The sequence below is a fragment of the Nyctereutes procyonoides genome, unplaced genomic scaffold (genome assembly GCF_905146905.1).
Source record: "Nyctereutes procyonoides isolate TBG_1078 unplaced genomic scaffold, NYPRO_anot_genome, whole genome shotgun sequence".
Lineage (NCBI taxonomy): Eukaryota > Metazoa > Chordata > Mammalia > Carnivora > Canidae > Nyctereutes > Nyctereutes procyonoides.
In genome coordinates this window covers 18,363,671-18,391,527 of record NW_026575043.1, presented here as the reverse complement: position 1 = coordinate 18,391,527, position 27,857 = coordinate 18,363,671, and the positions used below count along the sequence as shown (strand labels likewise).

General features: G+C 35.5%; 1 protein-coding gene across 1 annotated transcript in view; it reads right to left on the bottom strand.

Moving 5' to 3' along the window:
- Positions 1 to 880: 880 nt before the first annotated feature.
- The window catches only part of BLOC1S5 (biogenesis of lysosomal organelles complex 1 subunit 5), a 46,356-nt gene continuing 19,379 nt past the window's right edge, over positions 881 to 27,857 (bottom strand). Inside the window, exons 3-5 of the mRNA XM_055321843.1 lie at positions 24,238 to 24,367; positions 16,658 to 16,716; positions 881 to 3,200 (exon numbers count right to left, since the gene is read on the bottom strand). Coding sequence (XP_055177818.1) covers positions 3,021 to 3,200; positions 16,658 to 16,716; positions 24,238 to 24,367 — 369 coding nt within the window. The 3' untranslated portion in view covers positions 881 to 3,020. The remainder of the gene's footprint in view (positions 3,201 to 16,657; positions 16,717 to 24,237; positions 24,368 to 27,857) is intronic.

Here is a 27,857-nt window from a genome sequence, read left to right as displayed (position 1 = left end):
AGCTAACTTTCAAGGATAATAAAATGATAAACCATGGGTAAATCTAAAAAATACCGATCATATAAAATAAAAGAGCTATTTTTAGAGTTAAACTGAGATAAATTAAAATTTTAGACACAAATTAATTGAGGAATCAAACTCTGCCCAAAAGTCTCCCGTGTTTAGGAACACAGTAAAGTTACTAACTTTAGGTTTTTTTAACTATGCAGGTTAAATTTCTTGGTAAGCATTAAAGGTTAAAAACTGAGTTTTACCCTCTCAACTAGTCGAGGTAGAATAAATGGGAAAAGCAAATAAAAATTAATCTTCAAGAAAGCAAAAGAAAACAAAAACCAACACAATAGGCAGTGAGGAAACAGAAAAGGTAGAACAAAAAGCACAAAAGATGATACAAATGAGTCCTAATACATTAATAGTTTCAACAAATTTAAATGGATTAGATAGAAAAAAAATTCTAAAATTGTTATGTACCTAATAACAAAGCTACAAAATATAGGAAAAAATTTTGATAGAATTACAGGAAGAATTAGAAAATTCACTAGTATAGGAAATTTCAACACATCTCAGGGATTACACGGAAGGAAAACAACAGAGTAAGTTTGGTCTAATGGATACCCAACAACTAGAAAACACTATTATGTTAAGGACTAATGAAACACAAAAATTAACAATACTTTACAGGTCATAAGACAACACATTTCAATGTATAGGTCTTATACCAACCTATTCTCTAACCACAATCCAACTGAAGCTTAAATCAACAAGAACAATTTAAAAATCTACAGGTTAAGAAGTGAAAAAAAAAAAAAAAACCCCACAAACATGTAAGTCAAAAAAAAAAAAAAAAGGACAATACTCAGACCTTAAAAATAAATATTTCTATAGTACTTTAAAAGGCCAGAACATTACTTCACTTGCTCATTACAAAATAATCCTGTGAGCTACACAGAACCCATATTATCTGTGCTCAACAGCATAAACAGAAATGTTGTAAATTATGTAATTACTAAAGTTGATTTTTATATGTAAATAAAATATCAAAAATGATTTGGAAACTGTGAAATATAAGTGAAAATATTAAGGGGAAGGCAAATCAACTATCCTATTTATACACTATGCTGATGAGCTAACAAGGTTACAAAGGAAGAATTTACTGTCTTAATGTTTATGGTTCAAAAAGCCTACCAATTTATTTTGGTTTAGGAAGTCCTTTAGAACCTCATATAAAATATACAACCTTGTATGGTATTTATTATTCATATGACAGGAACATATACCATCAGAAACCTTTGCTGCACAAGTGGAGTAACCACAGTTAAGAGCACATTTGCTCTCACACAGAGTCCTGACTTCTTGGTTATAACATCTGTTCAAATGGTGCGTTGGCAATTAATAGCATTCCAAACACTGCCTACAGTACAAAGAGAATTTTCATTTAAGGTTCCCCTCCCTTTTCATGTGTGGGCTATTTTTGGAAGTACGGTCTTATTTTTTTCCATCCACTGAAAGAGAATTAAGAAAATTCCAACATGCCTTAGTGTCAGCAAGTGCTCTTTTTTTAGTCCAGGTACCAGAGAATGATTGATGAACCTGTCAAGCCTACAGTAGCGGACAGAGAAAGTTGGCAGAAGTTCAGTGTTATTGAAAGAAATCTCAAATACTTATTTCATCTCCTCTATTAACTTTAATCACATTTTCAACATGCAGCCAAGAATGAAGCTTTGACAGTAAGCCATAAATTTACACAAGTAAGCATTGTCACTTTTCTGCAGTAGCAACGCTGAGATAACACAAGAGAGTTGGGTATTTTCTTGTGCTTTTCTTTACTGAAGAGCAGTAAAAAATATTTGAAAGATTTATCCATACCTCCAATTCATTTGTCATAAGTCTCAGAAATTATTGCATTTAATTTTGCTTGGTTTACGGCAAATAAAAAAATCAACTTAGTTCCTTAATTAGACTATTAAATGCAGATTTTTTTAAAGATCACAGTGATGACAGAATTGGTACATGTTTTATCATAATACACCTGCTTATGAGAACAGACGTTAAACACTAAAAAAGGATTTACATTTAACATGGATCATTTGCCATGTGGGCAAACACTTCTGGTTTATTCAGAGCCAGAATCTTTATATGGTTCCAGAGGGACTCCTTGGCAGATTTTGCTGATTACTCATTAAACAGTTGAAACATGTATAGACATTATTTATCTTACAAAGCTTACCCACAGCAAAACAGACAAAAATGAGGTAAATACTATGGACAAGATTATGGTTCTTGGAAAGGCTGAACGTCAAGTATATTTTTGGTAAGCTTTTCCTTCTAAGTATATTTTAAAAGCTGAAAATATTAAGTGCTGGAAGGCCACAAAACTTAACAAGTGTGTTTTGTCATTCAGTGAAACACATGGTATTATGCTGTACTGCAAAATCTGTAACCTTTCCCAATGGGCAATTCAAAGACCAACGTGGCCATCTTTGCTTCAGTAGAGAAAAGGTTTTGACACTTGCCTCTCTTAAATGTGATCTCTGCTCCAAAGACAGTTGTTTTTGTCCACATTGCCCATGGAATAATACTGTATATATTCTTATAATAGCCAAGGACATTATGACAGGCAGCTATTACATCCGCCTTCTAAGCCACAATAACTAATATTCACCCTGTGTGAGAATGAATTAAATCATTTTTCTAATAAGTCTATACTTACAGTCCTCTGAGATAATCAATGGAAAAGACCCAATTCTGATTAACAAAAAGCAAATTTATCTCATTTTTCCTCTTACTCCTCCCCATTCAAATAATCATATATAGGCACTTAAAACTGGGAAGATGTAGCACTCTTCTTCTATTAAACACTTAGAGTCTAAAGACTAGTAGAACTTTCTTTTTTCTGATATAAGAGTGCCACTGAATATATTGCTAAGCTTGAAGCAGAGGCTAAATGGTTTGGTGGCAACAGTTTTTTGCAGGGAACTCAATGTTCTCTTATTAATTTGTCACCGTTGTGGTTAAAGTTCTTAAAAGGTGGAAAATTTTGCTAGGTCCTTCTCCATCTCGGCATACTGTTCTTTAAGCCTCTCCATGGCTTTTCTGTGTTCTTCATCCACTTCAGCCTGTTTGTTGTGTTGTTCTTTCATGAAATCTTCCCACTGGATTATATGCTGTTTTTCACTAGCTATTAAATGGTCATTAAGAATCTGAGAAAAGAAATTTGAAAATCATATAACATTTCCAGACAATTATTCTTCTATGCAGAAGAGACAAACATAATTTTACCTCTTGATATTTGGTTACTACAGCAATCAATTTGAAAGTCACAATGCTAAAACTACATTACAGTTTTAATGTCCAACAAGAACATGACTAATAAATTAGAAACATCTAGGGCTTCTCTTACTATGACTGAACATGGATGGGTAATCATATTTTTGAAATTTCAATAATGTCAAATATCTTTAAATGATAAAATCAAACACAATCCAGGTAAATTTTCATGCCTTTATTTCTCCTCAAATTCCATGTAACTGTAAGTAATTTAAAAACCAAGCTTAAAGAATATATACCAAAAAAATCATTATTATGAGAAAGTAAAGTACGTGTCTTACATAAAATATTTTTTAGATGCACTAAAAATGCATAGATTAATCATTGGACAAGAGCTCAAGACACCCCTTCTGGCTCAGCTCCGTTCCTTAAAGCAAATGAACACCAAAAGCATCTGTGCAACTATCTTCAGCTCTTCTTGAGATGTTTCTTACTATTTCAATATGAAGAAGAAAAAATTTTATTTTGAGTACCACAATAAAGATAAAATAATGTATAAGTGAAAAAGACATAAGCTTAGTACAATTTCAAGAATTATCTTCAATTATTATACAACAAAGAGGAGCTAAACAGGAAGAGTATGAAAAATGACTTTATATCCCTGCCTTTAAATGTCCCACATACATGTCTTTAGAAGTTTTGATACAGACTAAATCCTATTAAACAAAAAACAAAAAAAAACTTGTGACAGATACAAACCATAAAAAGTTATAAAGCACCCGAAGTCATGATAAATTCTAGAAATGCTCATGAAAAGAGGACACCTACTATACTCAGATACTGGTGCCCAGATGCTTGGTCATACCAAAAAGATAGCTAGGAAAAAAATGGAAACTGTGCTTTCCTGCTGTCATAATGTCCTTGCTGCTCCATTTTCTCTTTCATCTGACATGATAAGCATGATGAAAAGTGGATGGATAATCCATCGTTCTCCAAGTATCTATGAAATGCACATTTTTGCTAGCTGTTCTGCGTATCTCATCTACTCCTAAAAACTGCTCTTATAAAATTACATTATTTTCATTTTACAGATAAAGATATTAAGGTGAAAAGGACACTAAATGTATGTCTCCATGGTCACTCAGCTATTACGTTTTTGATTCAAACTTAGGTCTCCATGACACCCGATCTATGCCTTTTCTATCCAAAGTGCAAACTGGATCTTTCCAGAGGAAGGTTTACACAGGTAGCTAGAAGTCTCTTTCACAAGACAAAAACAACTATTGTGAGAGCTCTTTCAGCCAATCTGATCAGCTGTTCCTCTGCACAGAGGCTTTCCAAGTGAAAAGAGGTTGAAGTGAGTCTGAAGTTTGTGTTAAAGTCAAACATTCCCTTACAATATGGGCCTCAGACCCCTGGGATCCGCATAGGCTCTACAGTGAGGGGGAGAGGGTTAGGGAGGGGTTTGCTGATGCAATACATTTGGGAAATAGGTTAAACAAAACTCAAAACTTTACTTTTTAACTTTACAGCTTCATGGACTGTAATTCTCCAAAAGATGAATAAAACATGAAGAGTTTGTTAAACTCTTTTCATGGAACTTTGGCAAAAACTATTATATTCTAAGAGAAAAGCCACAGTCAGACTAAAGAGAGAAGATGAAAATAAACTTCCTCAAAATAGGATCCTGTTTTAGCTGTAAATTATTTAATAAGTACAGAAAAATTATGCACACTCAGATGCTATTTAATAGATTTTTCTTTTCTTTTTATTCTTTTAAGATATGCACCATAATTGGCTCAGCCGACCCTGTGATTTGGACCACAAGGCAACAACCCTGATTCCATTTCCCACCAGAGAGCACTTTTTCCAGTGCAACTCAATGGAAAAATGAAGATTTGGGAGGCATATAAACGTCACTTCAAATTCTGGTTCATTTGCTACCAGCTGCATGACCCTGAGCAAGTTAAAGTTTCTTTAACTTTAAAATGAGGAAAATAATACTTTACACTCAATAAATAAATATTTATGAAGACCAGGGGTAATACATGTCAAGTTCCTAGCTCAGTGCCTGTGGAACTTAATGAAAATTAATTATCATTATTATACAAATTATAAGCAAAACATCTAAAAGGAAGATCAAACACTTTTTATCCTCTCCATTTTTTGTCATTTAATTTTAATAAATTTTTTAAAAGATTTTATTTTTTGAGAGAGAGAGAGAGAGAGAGCACGCATGCACAGATGGGGAGGCAGAGGGAGAAGCAGAAGCAGGCTCCTCAAAGAGCAGTGAGCCCGATGTGGGGCTCCATCTCAGAACCCTGAGATCATGACCTGAGCCAAAGGCAGACACTTAATTTGAGACTGTGCCACCTAGGTGCTCCTAATTTTGTAATTTAATTTAAGCAATAGAGTCTTCTAATAATTTGAACAATACAGGCAACTCAAATAAAAGTGAGTTTCCCTTCTCACTCCTAAACTGAATTCAATCTTCCTTGATGATTCTACTATTTACCATCTGGCTCTAAAAAAAGACTTTAGGATGTCACTAAATATCATCATGTTTATTTTGTAGTTCTAAGCTTTTGCAAATATGATAGATCAGTTCTTGGCCTCACAGTTCAGGTGAAAAGAAGCTGAATGCTGACTACTCTCTAACTCAGTTGAAAATCTAGTTTTGCTTTCTTTTTTCTTTTTTAAGATTATTTATTTATTCATGAGAGGGGAGAGAGAAAGAGAAAGAGAAAGAGAGAGAGAGAGAGAGAGAGAGAGAGAGAGAAAGAGGCAGAGACACAGGCAGAGGCAGGCTCCATGCAGGGAGCCCGACATGGGACTCGATCCTGGGTCTCAAGGATCAGGCCCTGGGCTGAAGGCGGTGCTAAACCACTAAGCCACCCGGGCGGCTGCCCCTAGTTTTGCTTTCTGATCAAGTTCTTGAAGTCACTTTTATTTTATCTTAGCCTCTCAGTTTCAATAACAGCAAGTGCTACATAATCTTGCATTCTTCTTAACAAACAGTAAAGAAAAAAGGGGCAGTTTATACATTCATGTATACTGACAATACCACAATCTTTACATAAATAAAATCTGACTTCCTGGAAATAACATCTACCTGAAACTTAGTTGAGAACTATATGGTAAGACTTTTAAACTATCAAAAGAAAAAAAAAAAGATACCAACAAGTCCAATTACAAATACTGTAGTATTTGTGAAAAGCTCTTCTGATTCTGAATCGACTTACTTTACACACAGTTCTATGTTAATTAACTGGTTCCAAAAGTATACTATATTAAAAGTCACAATTAGAAAAAAAATGCTGATAAATGAGATAGGAAGAAATTATAGTCATCAGCCTTATGGGGAAGGAGAACACAGATACAAAAACTTAAAAAAAAAAAAAAACAAAACTTAAAACACATAGTATTTGAGGGCATTTGGTACAGAGAAACACACTCTCATTCTCTTTAATTCCCTGAGGACCACCCCCCATATTCACCATAATGTAAAACTGCCTATTCTCAACAATTCTTAATTCATAAAGAAATTTAGCCTATAATATTTAATACATTTTTTGTGAAAACTAGAAAAGTATGAAATATATTTTTAAAGATTTCTACCCAAAATAAAGTTATAAAAGTGGTGTGCCTGAAGAAGATAAAACCTCAGCTTTGTGATAAACTTGGCTAGATGGAATGATTCATTTTTCTAACATTCCTAGACACACAAGGTTTTAATGTATGTAACAGCAGAAAAATCCCCAATTATCTGTATATTACAAATCACCTAGACAAAAAATTAAGAGTATTCTAAGCCGACAGGAGTGAAGGTTATCCTAGGGTACAGCTACTCAAAATGCAGGGAAATGCAGTCTGGCTCAGCTGTAACTTCCTTGAATAGAATGACAAGGAGTTGAGCAGCTGCTTAATCGAAAGCAGCACATACGCCGCCTCCTAACCGTCTGCCACAATACTTCCTCAACTCCACTGAAGCCCTTCTCAAGTCGGTGTGCACCCCAGTTCACACATGAGGAAGTCACTAAATCCAATGATTTAGCCTGATGTACCAATGAATTTGTTCATACCTACAAAGAACTCTCAGAAATAAGGAAAAATCTTTTGTAAATACTAAGAGAGCTGTAGACCATCATCACCTGTGCACATCACTTTCGGCAACAGCAATTCTGCATTTATATTCAAGAAATGGGGTCCTACATGAGATTTAGTCTGGAATAGGTGTTCCTCATTTGAAAAACAATGATCCCATCTAATTACAGTTATATTCAAATAGCTTCATACAAGTCTGATAGGATGTCATAGCTCCCCTACATACATACCAAATCCTTTCTCTAGTATCCTTTTTCCTGGTATTATTAATAGTTCATGAGTACTAAAGATTATTTCCTGATGTTTGTACAAACATATTTCTTTAACAACAACAAAATGAAGTCACATTACACAGGATGGTCTGCAGCTTTCCCTCTTCAGTAATGATACAATATGTACCAGGGGCACAGCAGCAGCAGGAGGGTGGGAGAGCTCTGCCCTGGGTGCAAGCAATAAGAGGGTGTATTGTCTGTATAGAATTTAAATCAATGACACAAACAAATGAAAGACTGTTTTTTATCATTACCAGGCACTGACAATACTGAAAAATGTAGGTGATAAAATACTCCTAAACCAAAAATCTTTCCTTAGTCTAAAGCTCTAAACAATTGGTTACTGTTGAATTTTAATGTTTCTAATTAACACATTTTTATTGTTTATCCTTTAATAAATTTTGTATTTTACACTGAAGTTAATTTAGAGGACTTCCAGTTACATAGCCAGTCCTGCACCAAGATGAAGTCGGCTATACATGTTTATTTCAAATGTAAATTCCAAAGAGTCCAGAATCATTTCAGTTTTCTTTAGGCCATTCAGCCCCTCTAATTCCTGGGTAATAAATTTTATTGACTTAAACAATGATGGTAGAGCAAATGGAAATAAAATGTGAATCAGTTCAAATCCATTATTCTATATTACTATTTTTTAATAATTAAATTTGCATATGTTTTTATTTGTACTTAAAATTTTTTATCCTGTGGGGATACTGGGAGCCACTAGAATGATTGCCAAAGAACAAAGACAGTATTGCAATTTCTGGAATTTATTGTGACATGTCATTTTTATGAAGCTCTTCCAGACTTTTTCTTATACTTAAAACTTTCCTGAACTATGTATCTATTGCTTCATGTGAAAGAAATTTTTCAAAATCATAATTAAAAAAAGCATTTTTAATGAACTGTGAGTCAAACTAGATTAATAAATCTGTCTATACTATTTATCTAATTTGAATAGTCAAAGGTCAAATCTGATGTTATTAACAAATCTGCATAAGAATCAAAAGCAAACTATAATATTATTACTCATTACCATAATAGACCAATACGTAAATAACAGTTTTTCCCCCCCCAAAACTAATCAATATACTTAAATTTATTAATCTCTTACTTTTTCTCTGGTGTGACAGTACTTTTTAAATTTTTTTACTGGTGTGACTACATACATGAAGTTAAAAACACCACCACCTGCATTTTTGTTCTTGTCATTATTCTTTAATATCAGGCTTATTATTAAACATAATTTTGTTGGGGGAAGTGTTAAAAAATGGTCTGTTCTAGGTGTCAAATATGGTACATATACTGTTCCTATATAGACATATTTCCAAAAGTCACACACACAGTGAGAACAGGGTAGAATCAAGAGTAAAACTCCAGTTTTCTACTCTTTTTGCTATACAATGCCGTTTAAACCAACTATACTAAATTATTAGGCTCTTAGGATTGGCAATGTTTTTTAAAAATGACAGAAACTAACAAGTATTTCACATTTCAATTTCAAAAGTAATTAAGAGATTTAAAAAAACTAACTGAATATGCCTGAATAGGCAGAAAAAAAAAGTCTACAGGCACACACTATAAGCCACTTTGGGATTTATATGTGGGGCTTCCACTAATTTTCAAAACAAAGTGCAACTAACTTTGAAATAGTTTTTCTAAGAAGAGAAAATATGAAAGCATGTGGTATTAAAAATCAAGTCATTCCAGAACCAGATGAGTTTACTGGTGAATTCTACCAAACATTTAAAGAAGAATTAATACTAATCCTTCTCAAACTCTTCAAAAAATTTGACTAGGAGGAAAGACTTCCCAACTCATTCTATGAGGCCTGAAATGTACTGAGACCAAAGCCAGACAAAGGCAATGTAAGAAAAAAGAAGTGCAGATCAATATTTCTGATAAATACTGATATAAAATCCTCAATAAATTACTAGCAATCTGACTTCAACTGCATATTAAAAGGGTCATAGACTATTTTGTTCTTGGAATGTAAGGATTGTTTAAAACACATGAGACTCAATGAGTAAAATATATTACACATCAATAGAATGAAGGGAAAAAAAAAACACAACCATCTCAACCTAATGCAGAAAACATATTTATCCCAAGTTCAAGATCCTTCCATGATAAAAACATTCCACAACTAGTTATAGAAGGAAACTATCTCAACAGAATAAAGGCAAATATGTAAAAACTCACAGCTAGCATTATATACAATGGCAAAAAACTGAAAGTTTTCCCTCTAATATCAGGAAGGAGACAACAAAATTTTGCTTTTGTCACTTCTACTCAACATAGTTTTAGAAGTCCTAGGGCAGCCCCGGTGGCGCAGCGGTTTAGCGCCGCCTGCAGCCCAGGGTGTGATCCTGGAGACCCGGGATCGAGTCCCATATCGGGCTTCCTGCGTGGAGCCTGCTTCTCCCTCTGCCTGTGTCTCTGCCTCTCTCCTCACTCTCTCTGAATGAATGAATAAATAAATCTTAAAAAAAAAAAAAAAAAAAGAAGTCCTAGCTAGGGCAATTAGGAGAGAAAAAAAAGAAGGCACCCAAATTGGAGAAATAAAATTATCTGTGCTTATAGACAGCATAGTCTTGTATGTAGAAAACCGTAAGGTTTCACAAAAAAACCTACTAGAATGAACAAATTCAGCAAATCTGTAGGATACAAAATTAACACTCAAAAATCAGTTGCATTTCCATATACTAATGATGAATAATCCAAAAAGGATATTAAGAAAATTCTATTTACAATAGTATTGAAAAGAGTATTTAGAAATGAATTTAACCAAGGAGGCAAAAGACTTATACACTGATAACTAGAAAATATTCCTAAAAAATAAAGACATAAGTCTCATGTTCATGGATTGGAAGACTTAATATTGTTAAGATGTCAGTACTATCCAAAGTGATCTGCAGGGTTAATGGCATCCCTATTAAAATCCCAATAATGTTTTGGTGTTTTTTATTTTTTTAACAGAAATAGAAGTCATCTATTAAATTCATCTATTTAACAGAAATAGAAGTCATCCTAAAAGTCATATGAAATCTCAAGTGACACCAAGAAGCCCAAACAATCCTGAAAAAAGAAGGAAGTTGGAGGTCTCACACTGTATTAACCATGTATTCATAAGGCTTTAATATCTGGGGCCTCGCTAACCCTGGAAAGACTGTGCTTCCCAGGCTAGACTATTCCTAGAAATAGGACTCATGACTCCCCTGTGAGTGTACCTTTTATATAAGTCAATCAATCCAGAGCCTATACCCCAACCACCTTTATTGGCCACTATCTACTTGTCTTAATTACACAAGGCCAGACAGCTAGGGACAACCCCTATCCCCCAGAGTGTGCTAAAATTATTCAAATTAGCCAATCTTAAGCCTGCTAAACATTGCCTGTTACATGTCCCTTCCTGCTGAAACCATAAATAACCAGTTCCGCCTCCCACCCCCCGACTAACCTTGATGCTTCCTCATATGGTCCTATGTGGCATGGTATGACATGCATCCTCCTCTTGGAAGGATATATGGTGCTGGGAAAATGTATAACCATATACAAATAAAAAGTGAAAACAGACTCTTATACCTTGCATCACATACAAAAATAAACTCAAAATAGGTCAAAGATCTAAATCTAAGTCCTAAAACATAAAATTCTTAGAAGATAACAGAAGGAAAGCACCATGACGTTGGATTTGGCAATGATTTCTTGGCTATCCCACCAAAAGTACAGGCAACAAAAGTAAAAATAGATAAATTGAACTTCATCAAAATTAAAAACTTTTGTGCATCAAAGGATACTATCAACAGAGTAAAAGTCAATCCACAGTATGGGAGGAAGTATTTGCAAATCATATATATCGTAAGAGGTTAATATCCAAAATGTAAAGAATTCCTACAAACTCAACAACAGTAAAACCAAATAACCTGATCCAAAAATAGGCAAAGAGCTTGAATGAATATTTCTACAAAGAAGATACACAAATAGCCAATAAGCAAAGGAAAAAAATACTCAACATCACTAATCATTAAAAGAAATGCAAGGGACACCTGGGTTGCTCAGTAGTTGAGTGTCTGCTTTCAGCTCAGGGCATGATCCCAGGGTCCAGGGACTGAGTCCTGACATCAGGCTCCCCATGGAGAGCCTGCTTCTCCCTCTGCCCGTGTCTCTGCCTCTCTGTGTCTCTTGAATAAATAAATAAATAAAATCTTAAAAAAAAAAGGAAATGCAAATCAAAATCACAGTAAGATACCACCTTACACCCATTGGGACTGCTACTACCAAAGAAACAGAAAATAACAAGTGTTGACAAGGATGTAGGGAAAATGGAACACTTGCACACTGCAGATGGGAATACAGAATGATGCGAACGTGGAAAACAGGATGGTAGTTCCTCAGAAAATTAAAAATAGCATTACCATTTCATCCAGTAATTCTACTTCTGATTATACACTCAAAAGAACTGGAGGCAGGGGTTTAAACAAATAGGTGTACACTCAAGATAATAGCAATATTATTCACAACAGTGAAAATGTGGAAGTAATCCAACTATCCATAGACAAATGAAGGGATATGTAAAATATGGACTATACATATAAAAGAATACTAGTCATTCTTAAAAAGGAATGAAATTCTGATACTGGCTACAACACTGATGAACCCTGAAGACACTATATTAAAGAAATAAGTCAGTGGCAAAAAGATAAATGTTGTATGATTCCACTTAGAACAGATACCTAGACTACTCAAATTAAAGACAGGAAGTGGAATGGTGGTTGCCAAGAATAAAGGGAGGGGGAAGGGGGAGTTAGTGTTTAATGGGTACAGAGTCTCATTGGGGAAGATGAAAAGTTCTGGAAATGGATGGTAGTGATGGTTGTAGAGAAATGTCAATGTACTTAATGTCACAGAACTGTACACTTAAAAATAATAAAAAAGGTAAATTTTATGTTGTATGTATTTTACCACAACAAAAAAATTCTCAAATCAGGTTTCAGAGGGTCCTTTCTAAATGAATTAATTTCATTCTTAAATGAGTGGATACATTTGCTTTTAAGATAAAATTAGAAAAATGCCAACTTTAAAAGAAAATGAAGAGAAAGTTTATAAATGAGCTACAACCATGTACAGAGAGTATTTAGCTGTGATGATTTTGTCTCTTTCTACAAGAGAGAAAGAAATAGTAATAAAAAAATGGCTTACATATATCTCATTAGAGATACATTCAAAGAGAAGCCAATCCTGAGGCTAACCTGTGTCTAGGAATGGGTCTATAAATGAACTCTGGGATACATAATAAGCACAAAATTTTAAGTGATTCTTAACTGGGGGGTGGGGTGGGGGGTGTATTATAACCCTCTTGTCCCTCAAATTTTTGGTCATCACAGCACAGGTTAGGGGGAAGTGCTATAGGTATCTAGTGGGTAAAAGCCAACGATGCAGCTAAACATCCTACAAAGTAGAGGCCAGCCTCCACAACAAAGAATTATCTGTTCCAAAATGTCCAGAGGGCAGAGTTTGAGAAACCCTGGTCTACAGGGAAACTCTGAATAAGCCAACTAAGGCCTAAGAGGCCCTTTCAAACATCTATCAGTAATATGCTGTCATTAATTTTAGCTAGGACTTACACCAATAAATAAAACAGAATTTACTTTCGTAAAAAGTCTCAGAATAACAGCCGTCAGTAACAACTTTAAACAGACTACTACATACTGATCTATTCCTTTGTATTTTCAGATTCTATCACAAACAATGTATGTGCTATTTTGTTGCTTTCATGAAAAAAATCATGCAGGAGTATAACTAAATCTAGTAAATATCTGCAGACAAGATGAATCAAAGGATCCATATTTACTTTATTATTATCTCTAGTCTGGTTGAATGTGGCTTCTAAAGTTGACATGTGTGCATGAACCTAAGTTTAAACTACTGACAGATATTCACAGCTCATTTCCTTCAGTGGTATATTTTTAAGAGTCAGTGAATTTTCTAAACTAGTTGTATTTTCATTTCACTACTTTTAATGCCAGCTTTCAAAATGCAACTTTGTACTAGTGGGTAGTTTTCAAGACACATGTCAAACAACTGGGGAATGTGCATTTATTGTTCTTCTGAATGTACTTTTAGGTATCAATTGTGGGAAGTATAATTTGGATGAATGACGTTTATCATAATTTACTTCCCACAGAATTCCACAAATTGTCTTGACATAAAAGAATTAAAGATTAATGGCAATAGTCTATTTTATTCCATTACTACTCCCATCTTTCTTTGTTCTGAGAACCATTCAAATATATAAAATGTAGCCAACAGTATAACCAAGGGCAACAATTAACATTAGACTGTAAAACGCAGCTAGAGGTCAATTTTGCTTTGTACACATTTGCCAGATGAAAAATGAAGCTTCATGTCTGTATCTTTTATATATATATATATGTGATCTGAAATCTCTACCATGTCAGTTTCAGCAAAAACCAGAAAGTCTGTAATACATATTTCAAATGTTCTACTAACTATACGAGCACTAAAAAAGATTGACCTGCAAAATATAAAGAATTTTTACTTTTCTCTGAGCTCTGATAATGCACTTTGTGTAACATTCACCTGGTTTATTTTATTAAATTATCTTGAAAAAAGAAAATAATCAGAGTGGATTCTTATACATGTAGGTTTCATAAATGCCATACTAATTCTAAGTGAAACACACTTTAGAACATTCTAAAATACTAATTTTTAATGTATATTCCACATTCAAAAGTTTAGTAATATTCTCTGACATAATACCTATAATATATTTAAGACTAACATAATCTAAGAACTTTATTTCCTGAGGCCGTTTTTATTCAAACCGTGGTACAGTATCTTAGTACCTTTTAATTTATGAAACTGTGAATGGGTGGGATTCTCAAGTGATTCACCAATTCTAACAGACACAACAGCAGGGCTCTTATCCATAGAGTGACTGCCTGCATCTTAAATCGATCTGGGAGGAGAAAAATTGTGCCTTCCATCTGGAGTCATATACAATTTGCAAAGCTGTTTCACATAGATTATATAATAAAACTTATCTGGTAAGTAGAACTGGTATTTATTTTGCAAATGAGCTTAAAGCTCAAGGGGATTTATGCAAGGGCATACAGCTAGCCAACAAAAGGAACTACCAGAAGTAGAAGACTCTAGATATTTTTTCATCTAAGCTGGTCATTTTCATACTTATATACAGTTAAGATACCAAATGTGAAAAAGTTCCAAACGACAAGAGGAACTATTCCAAATATAATTTAATTTTAGGTTAGTTCTGCTCAAGAATGACAAGAATTGACATTTTATCACAATCATAACTGCTCTGACAATGTCTTAGGAAGAAAGATCAATAATGTATCAGTGCATATTCACATGAATCTGCTTAAATCACACAGTAACATGCTACACAGAACACTGTTAATTTTTATTTTGAAAATATAGAGAATTGCTTATTTACAGCAAGTAACAGCCAGTGCAGCCAGTGCTCTATCAGAGTGTTTCTGTTTCTCAAAACCAGAAATGCTCCTGGTGCCCTCAACAAATTGTTTAATGTAGCACTGAAGATTCTCCACAATCATCTATAGAAATATCCATTTAGATACTCACATACAGCTATGTGAGACTACTGACTTCTCATATCTTTTGTCTTTGCCTACACTGTATCCCTCACCCTACAATAAATGAATTCCTACTCACTGACCAAGATTGGGCTGGAATGCCACCATTTTTCCTCACACATTATTACTACCCCTTTGCCAAGATCCTATGAAGTTCTTTGTAACCTGACCAACAGCTGTTACTTTATCCTACATCATACTAGCATTAGTGGTTTGGGACTCCTCTTCTGGACCATTAGTTCCTGAGTGTATGAACAGCCTTAAACTTAAACTAAAATCTTTCCTCCCCAGTGGCACCTTGCAATATCTGCTCTCCAGTCTGGCACTGCCCATGTTAAGCTCTCGTGCCTGCATAAGTGCTCTTTGGACACTATCCAAGTACTACACCCAGACAGATTTTCCTGGCCATGGCTGTACCTTGCCATTTTATCAACATGCTCAGTGGCTCTGCTCTCTGACCCAGCCTGCTAGGACCCTCCTCCTCTTGGGCAGTCTTCCCACCTGCCTGAAATGTTGAGTCCTTTCAGTAAGGCCTAATTCATCAAATTGTTGCATTTTAAAACTCTGTATCAATATTTACAGTTGAACTGAGGGGGTAGAAACTTAAACTCTGGCAAGCTTTATTTATTCCACTGTATTTTTATACAGTGCAGATCTGAACTATTATTGTAGATTAACCACAACACATTCCAGAGAAATGGAGATAGCAACACTTGTTGATACAGAAAAGGCATTCCATTCAGAGTGATTTCATATTTTCAACATTTCTTTAAAAATATATCTTTATTAGTGTAGAACAATGAATAAGTTATAAATATATTTTTTTGGAAATTATAAGTGAAAAGAGCAAATTATCACAGGAACTTAAATTTTTATGCTATTTGTCCACATCTGAATTTACTTAAGCTATATTCTCAATAAGCAAAGCACTACCCAGCAAGTGATTCACATACTCTTAGGACTTTTCATTAAATAACCTATTCACAGGCATGAATGGTTCCTTTTCTAGAAGGAATATATATAACATGCTCATCAATGTTTCAGGCTCAAAGAAAAAATGTGTATTTCCAATCTGGTGGGTATTTTTTGTTCCATATGAAAGTCTTACTCTTTGTTCTCCATCAGATGAACACTACTTTCAGGGAAAAGATGGAAGTGTTGAAAAAGGAAAAAAAAAAAAGGTCTGCAATTTGACTTATAAAAATATGCATGGTGCAATCATGTGCTCATACCTCAACATATCTTCAATGAATTAGCCATTTTTAAATATTTTTAAATCATTGCATAAAGAAAACAAATTGAGTTTTTTTTAAATCAAAGCAACTGCTAATAATATGAGTTATAGGCCCCATTATCCAAATGATCTACTTTTACCTTCTTTCGTTCCTGCTCCCTCTGTTGGAGTCTACAGACTGAGTCAGAAGCTGCTTGCACTGAAATAAAACAGACAATGGGTTTCAATCAGCTCATATTTCTCACCTGGAGAAAAGAAAAAAAAAAAAAGGAAACTTGGACTGTTTTAGATTTTAAGAGACTATGCAAAAGAACTGATAGTATTTTGGTCGTGGCTAGAAGGGAAAAAAAGAAGTTTTGCCAATATATTCAGGATGTCATAATCAGAACCACCATCATTCTTGAGCCTTGAGATAAAAGCATTTAAGTACTAATTCTAGTGACAAGTTGTCAACAAAAACTTCAGAATTCTCAAAAAAGATGTAAAATGCCAAAAAAATTTATCATTACATTTTTAGTCTTACAGTGTCTCTCTGATTCGTTCACTCTCTCTCCCCTTTTCCTCATTCATACAAACTTCTCTCTTGCAGACCGTACTTGATACGTACAACACTTCCACAACTTTCTATTCCTGCTTCTGCTCTCTCATCTGCTAATTCACCCTGGCTGCCACTGCCAGATTCAAATTTCCCTGCACTATTCTCATTGAGTGATTTCCCTTCCTAATGAACCACAACTACTAATAATTATTAGAGTTATTTATTGAGTATTACTCTGTGCCTAGGCCCATGCTAAGTACCTGCCATGTATTATTCTTCTTAATCCCACTTTCCTCTTAGGAGAGGATCACTGTCCCATTTTACAGATTTTTGGCAAAAAACTGAGGTACAAAGAGGAGGTAATACGACTAGTAAGTACAGAAAGCAGGATTTAAAATCCAACCACTACCTCTAAAAACCTGGCTCAAAATTCTCTCCTCAACACTCAACTCCTCCTATGACTTCATCAATCAAACTGGTCTTCATCCATCAGTTTTTCAGACCTCTTCATTGACTGAATCCATAGTATTTCCATACACAAATGTCTCACTTACTTCATTGTTTCACATGCAAGTTAACAGTGAGCTGGAGTCAAATCTACAGTTGAGGACTTAGCTGCATGACTTAGCATGTGTGCCTGCTCCTTCATTCACTTTTCAAATACTGAGTGAGCACTTACTATGTGCCAGGCGCTTGACTGTTGCTGTTCCTGATGCCTTAATTTCTCATTTGTAAAATGAACATAACAACTAATAAGAGGACTTCAGAATTGACATCAAATAAGATATTAAGCTTACAAATAATTGAAATATTAATGCCCCTGGTAACAGTTCTGCACACAGTGTAAGCAGTCAAGGAATGTGATTATTACTATTTTTCTTCTTACTGTACTATCCCTACTGAAAATGTTTTCCTTACTCCTTTCTTCTAATGAAAATGTTTTACTTGTCTTCAAAGAACAGTTCAAGGTTAACTGCCTTCATAATAAAGCCCTCCCAGATTAATGCTTTCCCTATAAGGATTTTTCTCTTATTTGAAATACCTTTATCAGGTAGGTGTGCATCTTACCATTTATCTTGCCTTTGCTTCAACAGAGGTCTGCCTAGTGTCTTATAATTCTGCTTTCCTATCCTACCCAAACCTAGCCCCAAATAGCTCACAAATTCCATAACAGGGCAGGGACTGTGATTTCCCTTTCTGAAAAATGTTAGGTCCCTCCCTGTGAGAATATGGTAAAAGAGGAGGATTCTGCTTTTCAAAAGTAATGTTTTTATCAGTAACTATTTATTTTAGTTATATAAAGATAATACTTTAGGACTGAAAATTATGTTCCCAATCATTGTTTGTTCTAACAGAAAAGATGAAAACAAAACAAAACGGGAGCTGATTAGATCTGCCTTCTTTCTGTGGCATATTAATATTACATCATCTTTCCCAAGCAGTGGTTCTATCATTTCCTGATTGGATTTTTTCCCCTGATGTTGAACATAACTTTAAAAAATCCATTTTGTAGTCTTTGGGTGCTTTATCATTTTCAAATCATTCTGGGCTTAATCTAAAAGAAGAGTTACAAGACTATGACATTATTTTGTCATTTGTTATGTCCTTTAAATTTTTAATTAGAACACATCTGACAGAAGCACACTTTTGTTCTTATAGGGATTGTCTTTATACTCAGACAGAATGACCATTTTTAGAAATTTCAGTCCCTTAGAAGTAACTGACTTCAATTCTTTACCCACATATTAATAAAGGTTTACTTTCTAAATTTCATGCAATTTGCTTTTCTAAAATACAAGAAAATCATGTGACTATACCAAACATTCCTTCTTCATGATTAGAGACCCCAAGAGGAAAAGGTGTATTATGCAAACCTTCCTATCACTTTTACTGGTTATATTAATTCAGTAGGAAGCTGTTTCCCCTGTTGTCTCAGTATTTTAGGAGACTGTACTGATTTTAAAGCATCAAGAATTTATCAAATTATATTCTCTAAACCAAAACTTTTTGAAATTAGCACCACATATGGAAATTGTGCCACAGACAACAGCTAACAACATCCCAACTGTCCTCACACAAGAGAAGCAAATACATTCTACCACGATGTGTATATGTAAACTTCAAATACATACATAAGCAAATAATTTTGGTTTGGTATCAGAAGATGTTGGCTGAATTCTCATTCATTCCTTTTTTTTTTTTTTTTTAAGATTTTATTTATTTGACAGAGAGAGAACACAAGCAGGGGAAGTGGCAGAGGGAGAGGGAAAGGGGGAGGAAGGGAGCCTGACATGGGGCTAAATCTCAGGACAGAGATGGGGCGAGGAAGAGGCAGGCAGTAAAGACAAAATACTGGTGAAAATTCTTACTGGTAAAGTGCTATAAAAAAACTGGTTAGTATTTTAAATTGTTGAATTCCTAAAGATTTCTAGGTAGAGACAGAGTGAAAGCAAAACCAAGCAAATTTAGTCCCCTAAATAATGCACAAAATAAATAAAAAGCTGAGAAAAACAAAAGGTAAGAAAGGAAGACACTTAACCATCTGAGCCACGAGACGCCCCTCATTCATTCATTTCAATGAATAATTACTTCGAGACTACAATGAGCCACTGTTTAGGTGTCAGGGGTACTACAGAGAACAGTCAGAGTCCCTAAGCTCATGGAGCTTATATTTTCACTAGGGAGGCAGACAATATATAGATAAACAATGAGCATGTCAGGTGGTGGCAGATACTCAGGAGAGAAACACAGTAAGGTAAAGAGGCCAGAAAATGCCAGAGTGAGGGGGGATGAATATTACAGAGTAGCTGGGAGGGTCACACTGTGGACATCTGAGCAGAGGTCTATAGGAAATGAGAACGTACAAAAACCTGACAGAGGACCATTCCAGAGGGAATGCTGACATGGGAGTACATTTAGCACATACTAGAAGAATAATTATGTCAGAGTAGCTAGGATGAAACGTGGGAAAAGAAAATGTAAGGAAATAAAAGTCAGAGTGGGGGCCGTCATGAAGAAATCCCCAGGCCACCGTGAGGATTCTGGTTTTTCTCGAAACAAGGTGGAGAGATTAAGATATAGTAATGACAAGAGCCGTCACATTTCAAAAGGATCACGCAGGCTCCTGTGTGGAGGAGACTAAAGGGAGGAAAGACATCAATTGTGTGGTTACTAGAACAATCCATGTGAGAGGTCATAGGTCAGACCAGGTGGTGGCAGTCAGGGACATGGTAAGGGTGGTCAGATTCTGGTTGCAGTCTCAAAGTGGAGCCAAGAAAATCTGTTAAGAAGATACAAGTGAGGGAAGGAGCAGAGGGAGCACGGAAAACGGAGGAGAGGACAGAGATGGGGCGAGGAAGAGGCAGGCAGTAAAGACAAAATACTGGTGAAAATTCTTACTGGTAAAGTGCTATAAAAAAACGGGTTAGGGCAGCCCGGGTGGCTCAGCGGTTTAGCGCCGCCTTCAGGCCAGGGCATGATTCTGGAGACCCAGGATTGAGTCCCACGTCGGGCTCCCTGCATGGAGCCTGCTTCTCCCTCTGCCTATGTCTGCCTCTCTCTCTCTGTGTCTCTCATGAATGAATAAATAAAAAAATCTTTAAAAAAAAAACAAACTGGTTAGTATTTTAAATTGTTGAATTCCTAAAGATTTCTAGGTAGAGACAGAGTGAAAGCAAAACCAAGCAAATTTATCCCCTAAATAATGCACAAAATAAATAAAAAGCTAATAAAAACAAAAGGTAAGAAATTCCATGATTTACTGAACCGACTAATCCGAACTGTATACTATAAAGTGTGAAATGTGGCGGCCAAGAACTCAGACTCCTAACCCCACTGTAATTACCTCATCTCGCAAAAGTTAGAAAAAGAAAACGAGTTGACAAAATTCTTAGAACTCTAATATGCTTTAATTTGTACAGAAATAGATTTGGAGGGTAGAGAAAGCATATGATAGCTGAGAGACAGATAAGACAGACAAAGCACCTATTCTGAAAGAAAAACTGATAGTTTTCCGTAAGTACCTCATTATATAAAATAACAATATGAGCGTATTAAAAGAAAGCAAACACATCACATGAAATGAAAAATGAAATTGCAGTGCTGAGGAAACAGAATTGTGACAATACCATTACAGATCTAATAAATCAGAAGGAACTAAATGGTCTAAGGCTAAATAAACAATTGGCAGCACTAGAACTGCAGGACAGAAAGCAAATACTATAAACCTCAATCAAGTTAAAATTCACAAGTGAGAAGTTGGGGAAGAAAGGCAGGAGAGGAGCAGTGAGATTCCTAACGCCTACAACTCTTGGGGCCTCAATCAACGCAGAAATAATAACAATACGACTAACTTCTGAATGTTATTTATAACTTTTTTGTTTTTCTAATTATTTTTCTTTGATCTTTTAGTTAACTACTATCTTTTACAGTAAAGAAACATTTATTTTAAGGTATTCCCCTCAGCTTTAAGTGTTTGTTCTGTTAAATTCAAATAAACTTTAAAATTAATACCTGAGCTTAAAAAGGGTATGACCCCATTTTATCAAACACTCTTTCCCCCTCATATCTTCCTAATAATTCATTCAGCCATCATCTCTCTATCTGTCCTTCTATATGGAGACACACAAAGATGTCTGAAATGATGTTCAGCAGAGTTAAGCAATGTTATCTTCAGGAGGTTACTAAGGTAATTGATTCCTTTCTTCTTTTTCATTTTTTTTTTTTTAAGTTGAGAATCAACTTTTTTTTTAAATTTTTTTATTTATTTATGATAGTGAGAGAGAGAGAGAGAGAGAGAGAGAGAGAGAGAGAGGCAGAGACACAGGCAGAGGGAGAAGCAGGCTCCATGCACTGGGAGCCCAACGTGGGATTCGATCCCGGGTCTCCAGGATCGCGCCCTGGGCCAAAGGCAGGCGCCAAACCGCTGCGCCACCCAGGGATCCCTTCTTTTTCATTTTTTTTCTTATTATTTAAAACATATAGCCTTCTGTTCAAATAATGATTCAAAAAGTCATTTTTTAAAAAGAGAGAGGCAAGAAATGAAAGAAAACTGCATGCTAATAAATGTGAATAAGGAATAATCCAGAGGCTCTGCCCTTCTTATTCTCAAATCAAGGTCATGGTGAGATCTCCAGACACAAAGTTAGTGAAGCCCATGAGTCTGTGAAATAATTCGTAAGCAGGGCACAGACACTACTATTGTTTTCAGGATGAAAATAACATAAAGGCTGCTTATGGGCAGCCTTATGGGCTGCTTTTTCTGTACCCTCCTACAGCTCTCATTTACATTTTGTGATTTTAAAGGAGACACAGGTCAGTTTCTGTTCTAAAGCTCCTGGTCATCCAACGCGGAGCCACTCTGCAAGGTGGGTGGCTACCCAGCCCAAAGCGGAAACAGTTCCAAGTTGAGGATTCCTTCATGGGTCTACATTCCCGTAATCCAGACGTCCCCACTGTACTGCTCAATAATTACTTAGTTCTCTGCAACATGTGGGACTACCAGCCTAAGGCCACACCTGCAGAATTCTGGGCACGCAGCTCTCCACCCTGCATGGGGAAGAGGTAAATGTGGCAGTTGTGCTAACATGCACAAAACAAAACTCATCCCTAGGCTTGTAAAGTGCTACTTAGAGCAGAATATATTCCATATAAGCTTGTTTGCATGATTTTGTACAACTCCCTGATCAATTAGTATTGAAAATAAACAAGCTAGCACTCTGACTTAAAATAGCAGATTTTTAAATGTGCAATTTCCCAGGAACAACAGCTGGGCCCAGGTAAATCGTTAACACTAATGCAGATCATCATCTCTATTCTACCCATGCTCATAATACTTACCAGAAAATCCCTGGGTGGAAGCCTAGTGAAGAAGCCTTTCTTACTTCTGGCAGGAAAACACCTCCAAAACCCATTTCATAGAGCTAATTACACCCCGAGTAGTCCACAGATCTTAAAATCTTAACTATCAACTTTGCATTTTATGTGTTTCAGGTCTTCTTTTTAGGATACATGTATAGTCTGAATCGCATTTTACCAGTAATATCTTTCTCTTTCATTGTGAACTCTTCTTTTAAGAGGCTAGCCCTCAAATCAATAAGAACATTAAGAATTAAGTAAGTCAAAGTAACCATAGATTTTTACCAAATTTTACCCAATTTATTTTTATATACTCAAAGTGTAGAAAAGGAAAGTTCAAGGCGTATCTCAAATGCATTAATAAGTATTCTTATTAATAATTCAAGTTTTACTTTTAGTATAACATCTAGAATGTTAGCCAGGGTTAAGAAGTATTGGTATAAACAAACAAGGGCAGTCTGAAGTAAAGTACAAAAGCCTACAGTCAATTTTAGACTTTCTACTGTTCCACTCAAAGAAACCAAATGTAATCCTTAGGCATTAATTCTCTCCAAGCTCCTTTTAGCATTATAGTACACAAGACTAACTTGGACTTGAATACAAAGACCTGCTTAATTCAATTATTAATCAACTCTCTCTGCTAACTTTCCTTCACAGGTCATTATATTACTGGCTAGTTTTGTTTTCTTTTTTTCTCCCAGAAAGATATTTTTTCAGTAATCCATCATTATTTACCAGCCTTATCTATCCTTGGACAACCTGAAGAGTGTCAATATAGATTCAAGGAGGCCTTGAGTAAAATCAGTTATTAATAAAACTTCTTTTATTTTAATGTCTGGTATGTTTAATAAGGATTCTTTTGGAATCTCTCTCCACATTATAATATTTTACTTAAAGAAAAAAGTTATAAAATAGAAACATTTATGACAGGATTATTTTTTTAAAAGTTAAAAATGGTAATATCCTGTTTGAAAAAGCAGTTTTGTGTCATATCCTAATTCCCAGTTATCAAACTTCTTATGGATAACTTTTTTAAAAGGCAAAAAATGTTGCAATTTTCTCACATCCTAAAAGGACTGATTGTCCTGTGCACCCCAGATGCACGCATCTCACTTTGGATATTAATGCTCTTAACATCAACTGCAACATACATTAATCACTAGATGTTCTCTGTGACAGGGCTTCCATTTTATATATTTCAATTAAGAATTCCCTCCCCACCTACTACCAAAATACTGAAGGAAATACATTTTGGCATAGCATTCATTTGAAATAAAACAGTATTAAAAAACAAACAAACAAACAAATAAAAAAACGCTGGCTTACATCTCTGGAGAACTTGGCTTAAGTTGTCCTGCATTATTTCTCTACATTTAGGAAGAGTATGTTCATTTGTTTCATGGATCATATTCTTCAAATTTTCAAGAACTCGCATTTCTCGAAGACCACGTTTTTCCTATTAAAAGAAAGTAAATTACTAATACATACTGTGTCTTAAATCTCAGTAATTACTTTCTGGGATCCCCTGCCAGGTTTTGGTTGTTATGTTATTACTTATTAATGAAATTTACACAGCTTTCTTCCAATAATTTGGCAATAAATGAGGTCACAACCTGGAGGCATTTTTTTATTATGAAATGCTTCAAAAGTTGCAATATGAGTAATATTTTTATAGCAATGTTTAAAAGTGAGCATGAGAAACACTAAATGAAAAAAAAAGAGGCTTAAATTGCCACATATTTCATTCTGTACAGCAAAGAAATTAGACACTCTTGATCTAATAGCTCCCATCATTACGCTGTTTTTTTTTTAATCTAATCCTATTTTTCTCAAAAATGTGTGGTAAAGGTAACAATATGTAGATACCTCCCTATACAGAAACTGCTCTCCTTAGAAAGGCCTGCTTGCAAAGTTGGCCCTTGGCCAGGGGCTGGGAACTTGACCAGTAGTACATAGTTCCCTACGCTAGTATAAAACTTTCTATAAATGATAAGACACATCTTTTCTTCTGGGAATCTGGAATTTTGATACATGCAGACACAGACTGCTACCTGACCAACTGCCAATAAAATCCCTATACTCCTGGACTTGGGTGAGCTTCTCTGATAGGCATTTCACATGTGCTGTCACAGCTCATTGCTGAGGGAATGAAGCACATTCTGTGTGACTCCACTGGAAGGACACCCTTGGAAGCTTCTACTTGATTTCCCTAAACTCTTCATCATGCACCTATTCCCTTTGCTGATTTTGCTCTGTATCCTTCTGCCGTAATAAAGCCTACCCACCACTATGACCATATGCTAAGGCCTATTTGTCAATCATGAACCTGGATGTAGTCTTGAGGACCCCTGACACACACCCCTTCAGAAAGCAGACTTAAACACTACACCACCACCAACTGAGGGTAGACTAGGTTTAGTGACTTGCTTCCAAAGAACAGAGTAGGGAAAGAGAAAAATAATGACTTCACAGTGAAGACAATGAAGGTTGACATCACCAGTGATGTCATGGTGATAACATGTACCCTCTGATGTAATGTGACAAGAAGGGCACTTCCCTAAAACCCATAAGCCCAGTCTAATCTTAAGAAAAACATCAGACAAACCCAGACTAGGGGACATTCTACAGGCTACTGGCCAGTATTCAAGACTATAAAGGTCATGAAAAACAAGGAAAGAGAGATAACTGTCACAGACCAAAAAAGACAAGAAAGACAGACAACTAAATGCAATGTGGTACCCTGGATTAGGTCCAAGAACAAAAAAAAAAGGGCCATAATGGAAAAACTAGTGAAACTCATAAACTGATGTTTCATCAATAGCAATGTATCAATGTTAGCTTCTTAGTCATAACCCATTTAGATGATAATATAAGACATTAATAAGGAAAGAAATTGAGTGAGGGGAACACAAGAACTCTTTATATTATCTTAGCAACTTTTACTATCAGTTTAAAATTCATACAAAATAAAAAGTTTCTTTAAAAAAAGATAATAAACTTGATTGTACAGAAGTAATAAATCAGGTGTATTACTGGTGTTTTCCTTTTGAACCATTCTTAGGGAGCAGCTATGGCCAGATTTTTATTTCAATTCTTCCATAGTAAAAATGAAAATGTTATACCCAGTTGAAAAAGAATCAAAACTAAATCCTGAACTTATCACCAATCAACAATTCTCAACTCCTGGCTGATTTTGTTCCCTCTGTAACATTCCATACATCTACCCACAATCCTAGATTCTTTTGAAGCAAATCCCAGGCAGCACATCATTTCAACTGTAAATATTTCAACATGTTTAAAAGACAAAGATTCCTCTTGGAAAAAAAAAAAAAACACAGGAAGACCACCTCTCTGTCCCCTTCTTCCCTCATGCTCACACACAAGCTCAAAAATAATTCTTCAATACTCTTATATTCCAAGGCAGTATTCCCATTTCCTCAAATATCCCGTGAATGTTCTTTTTTATCCCTGTTTTTTTTTTTAATTTTTAAAATTTATTTATGATAGTCACAGAGAGAGAAAGAGAGAGAGGCAGAGACATAGGCAGAGGGAGAAGCAGGCTCCATGCACCGGGAGCCCGATGTGGGATTCGATCCCGGGTCTCCAGGATCGCGCCCTGGGCCAAAGGCAGGCGCCAAACTGCTGCGCCACCCAGGGATCCCCCTGTTTAAACCAAAATCGAAGTAAAACTTATATACTGCAACTGGCCAATATGTTTCTTAAATATTTTTTAATCTATAGATTTCTCCTCCATCACTTTTTCCTTAGCAACTCATTGAAAAAAAGTGAGTCATCTATTCTGCAGTTTCCCACAGTCTGTTATTTGGCTGAATGAATCCCTGTGGTGTAATTTAACGTATCCCTTTGTCTGTTCTTTCCTGTAAATTAGTAGTTAGAACGAAAGGCTTGATCAGATTCAGGGTTTTGTTTTTTTGTTTGCAAGAATATTTCAGAGGTGGATTGTGTACTTGCAGCAGGATGTTGGTAGCATTCCGTCTGTGTATTCAGCAGGATGCATACCTCTGGAAAGAGATATTTCCCCTCAACTGTTTGGTTACTCTGAGGAATGCTTACATGTGAAAGGCAAAATAAAACACTTGATTATTTCCTTTTAGTTAACAGTTTAAAAAAATGATTTGGTTCCCTAATATTCTCTAGAGGTTTCTGTTTGTTTCTATGCATTCCTATGACTCACAGAATTAACATATTTGAAGTTTTCAAGCCATTACAGTATTTTTCCTTATTGGTGTTTAAACTGTCCTATCTTTGTCCAGGGGGAGCCCGGTCAAGTTCATTCTGCAATACTTTAGACAAAATTCTATGTTCTTTAGTAGCCGCTTTGCTTTCTGATACTCTAACTTGGTGCTCCAAGCTCACCTTATACATTTCTGGACTCAGAATCAGCAGGTCTCTAATCACCACTAATATTTACAACGGTATTTAGAGAATGATCACGAGGGGTGTTCACTGCTACTGATCAGTCAATATTTCTAGGCCTTCTGGTGGACAAGGCCACAAAACAAGTTATGTGCTATGAAAAGATACATTTATTAAGTTCATACACACAAATTAAGAATAGGTTTTTAATTACCTTCCTTTCTTACCTGTTTCTTTGTAGTTCTCAAAACATCAACAGAACTACCATTCACTTTATCGGCACTTCACTAAAATGACAATGACGACACTAGCATCAACAAAATGATGACTGAAAAACAGCTTAAGGGGACACCTGGGTGGCTCAGCAGTTTGGCACCTGCCTTCCGCCCAGTGTGTGATCCTGGAGTCCCAGGATCAAGTCCCACATGAGGCTCCCTGTGTGGAGCCTGCTTCTCCCTCTGCCTGAGTCTCTGCCTCTCTGTGTGTGTGTGTCTCTTTCATGAATAAATGAATAAAATCTTTAAAAAAATAATAAAAAATAAACCTGGAACAATTTCTCTCTGCATGAC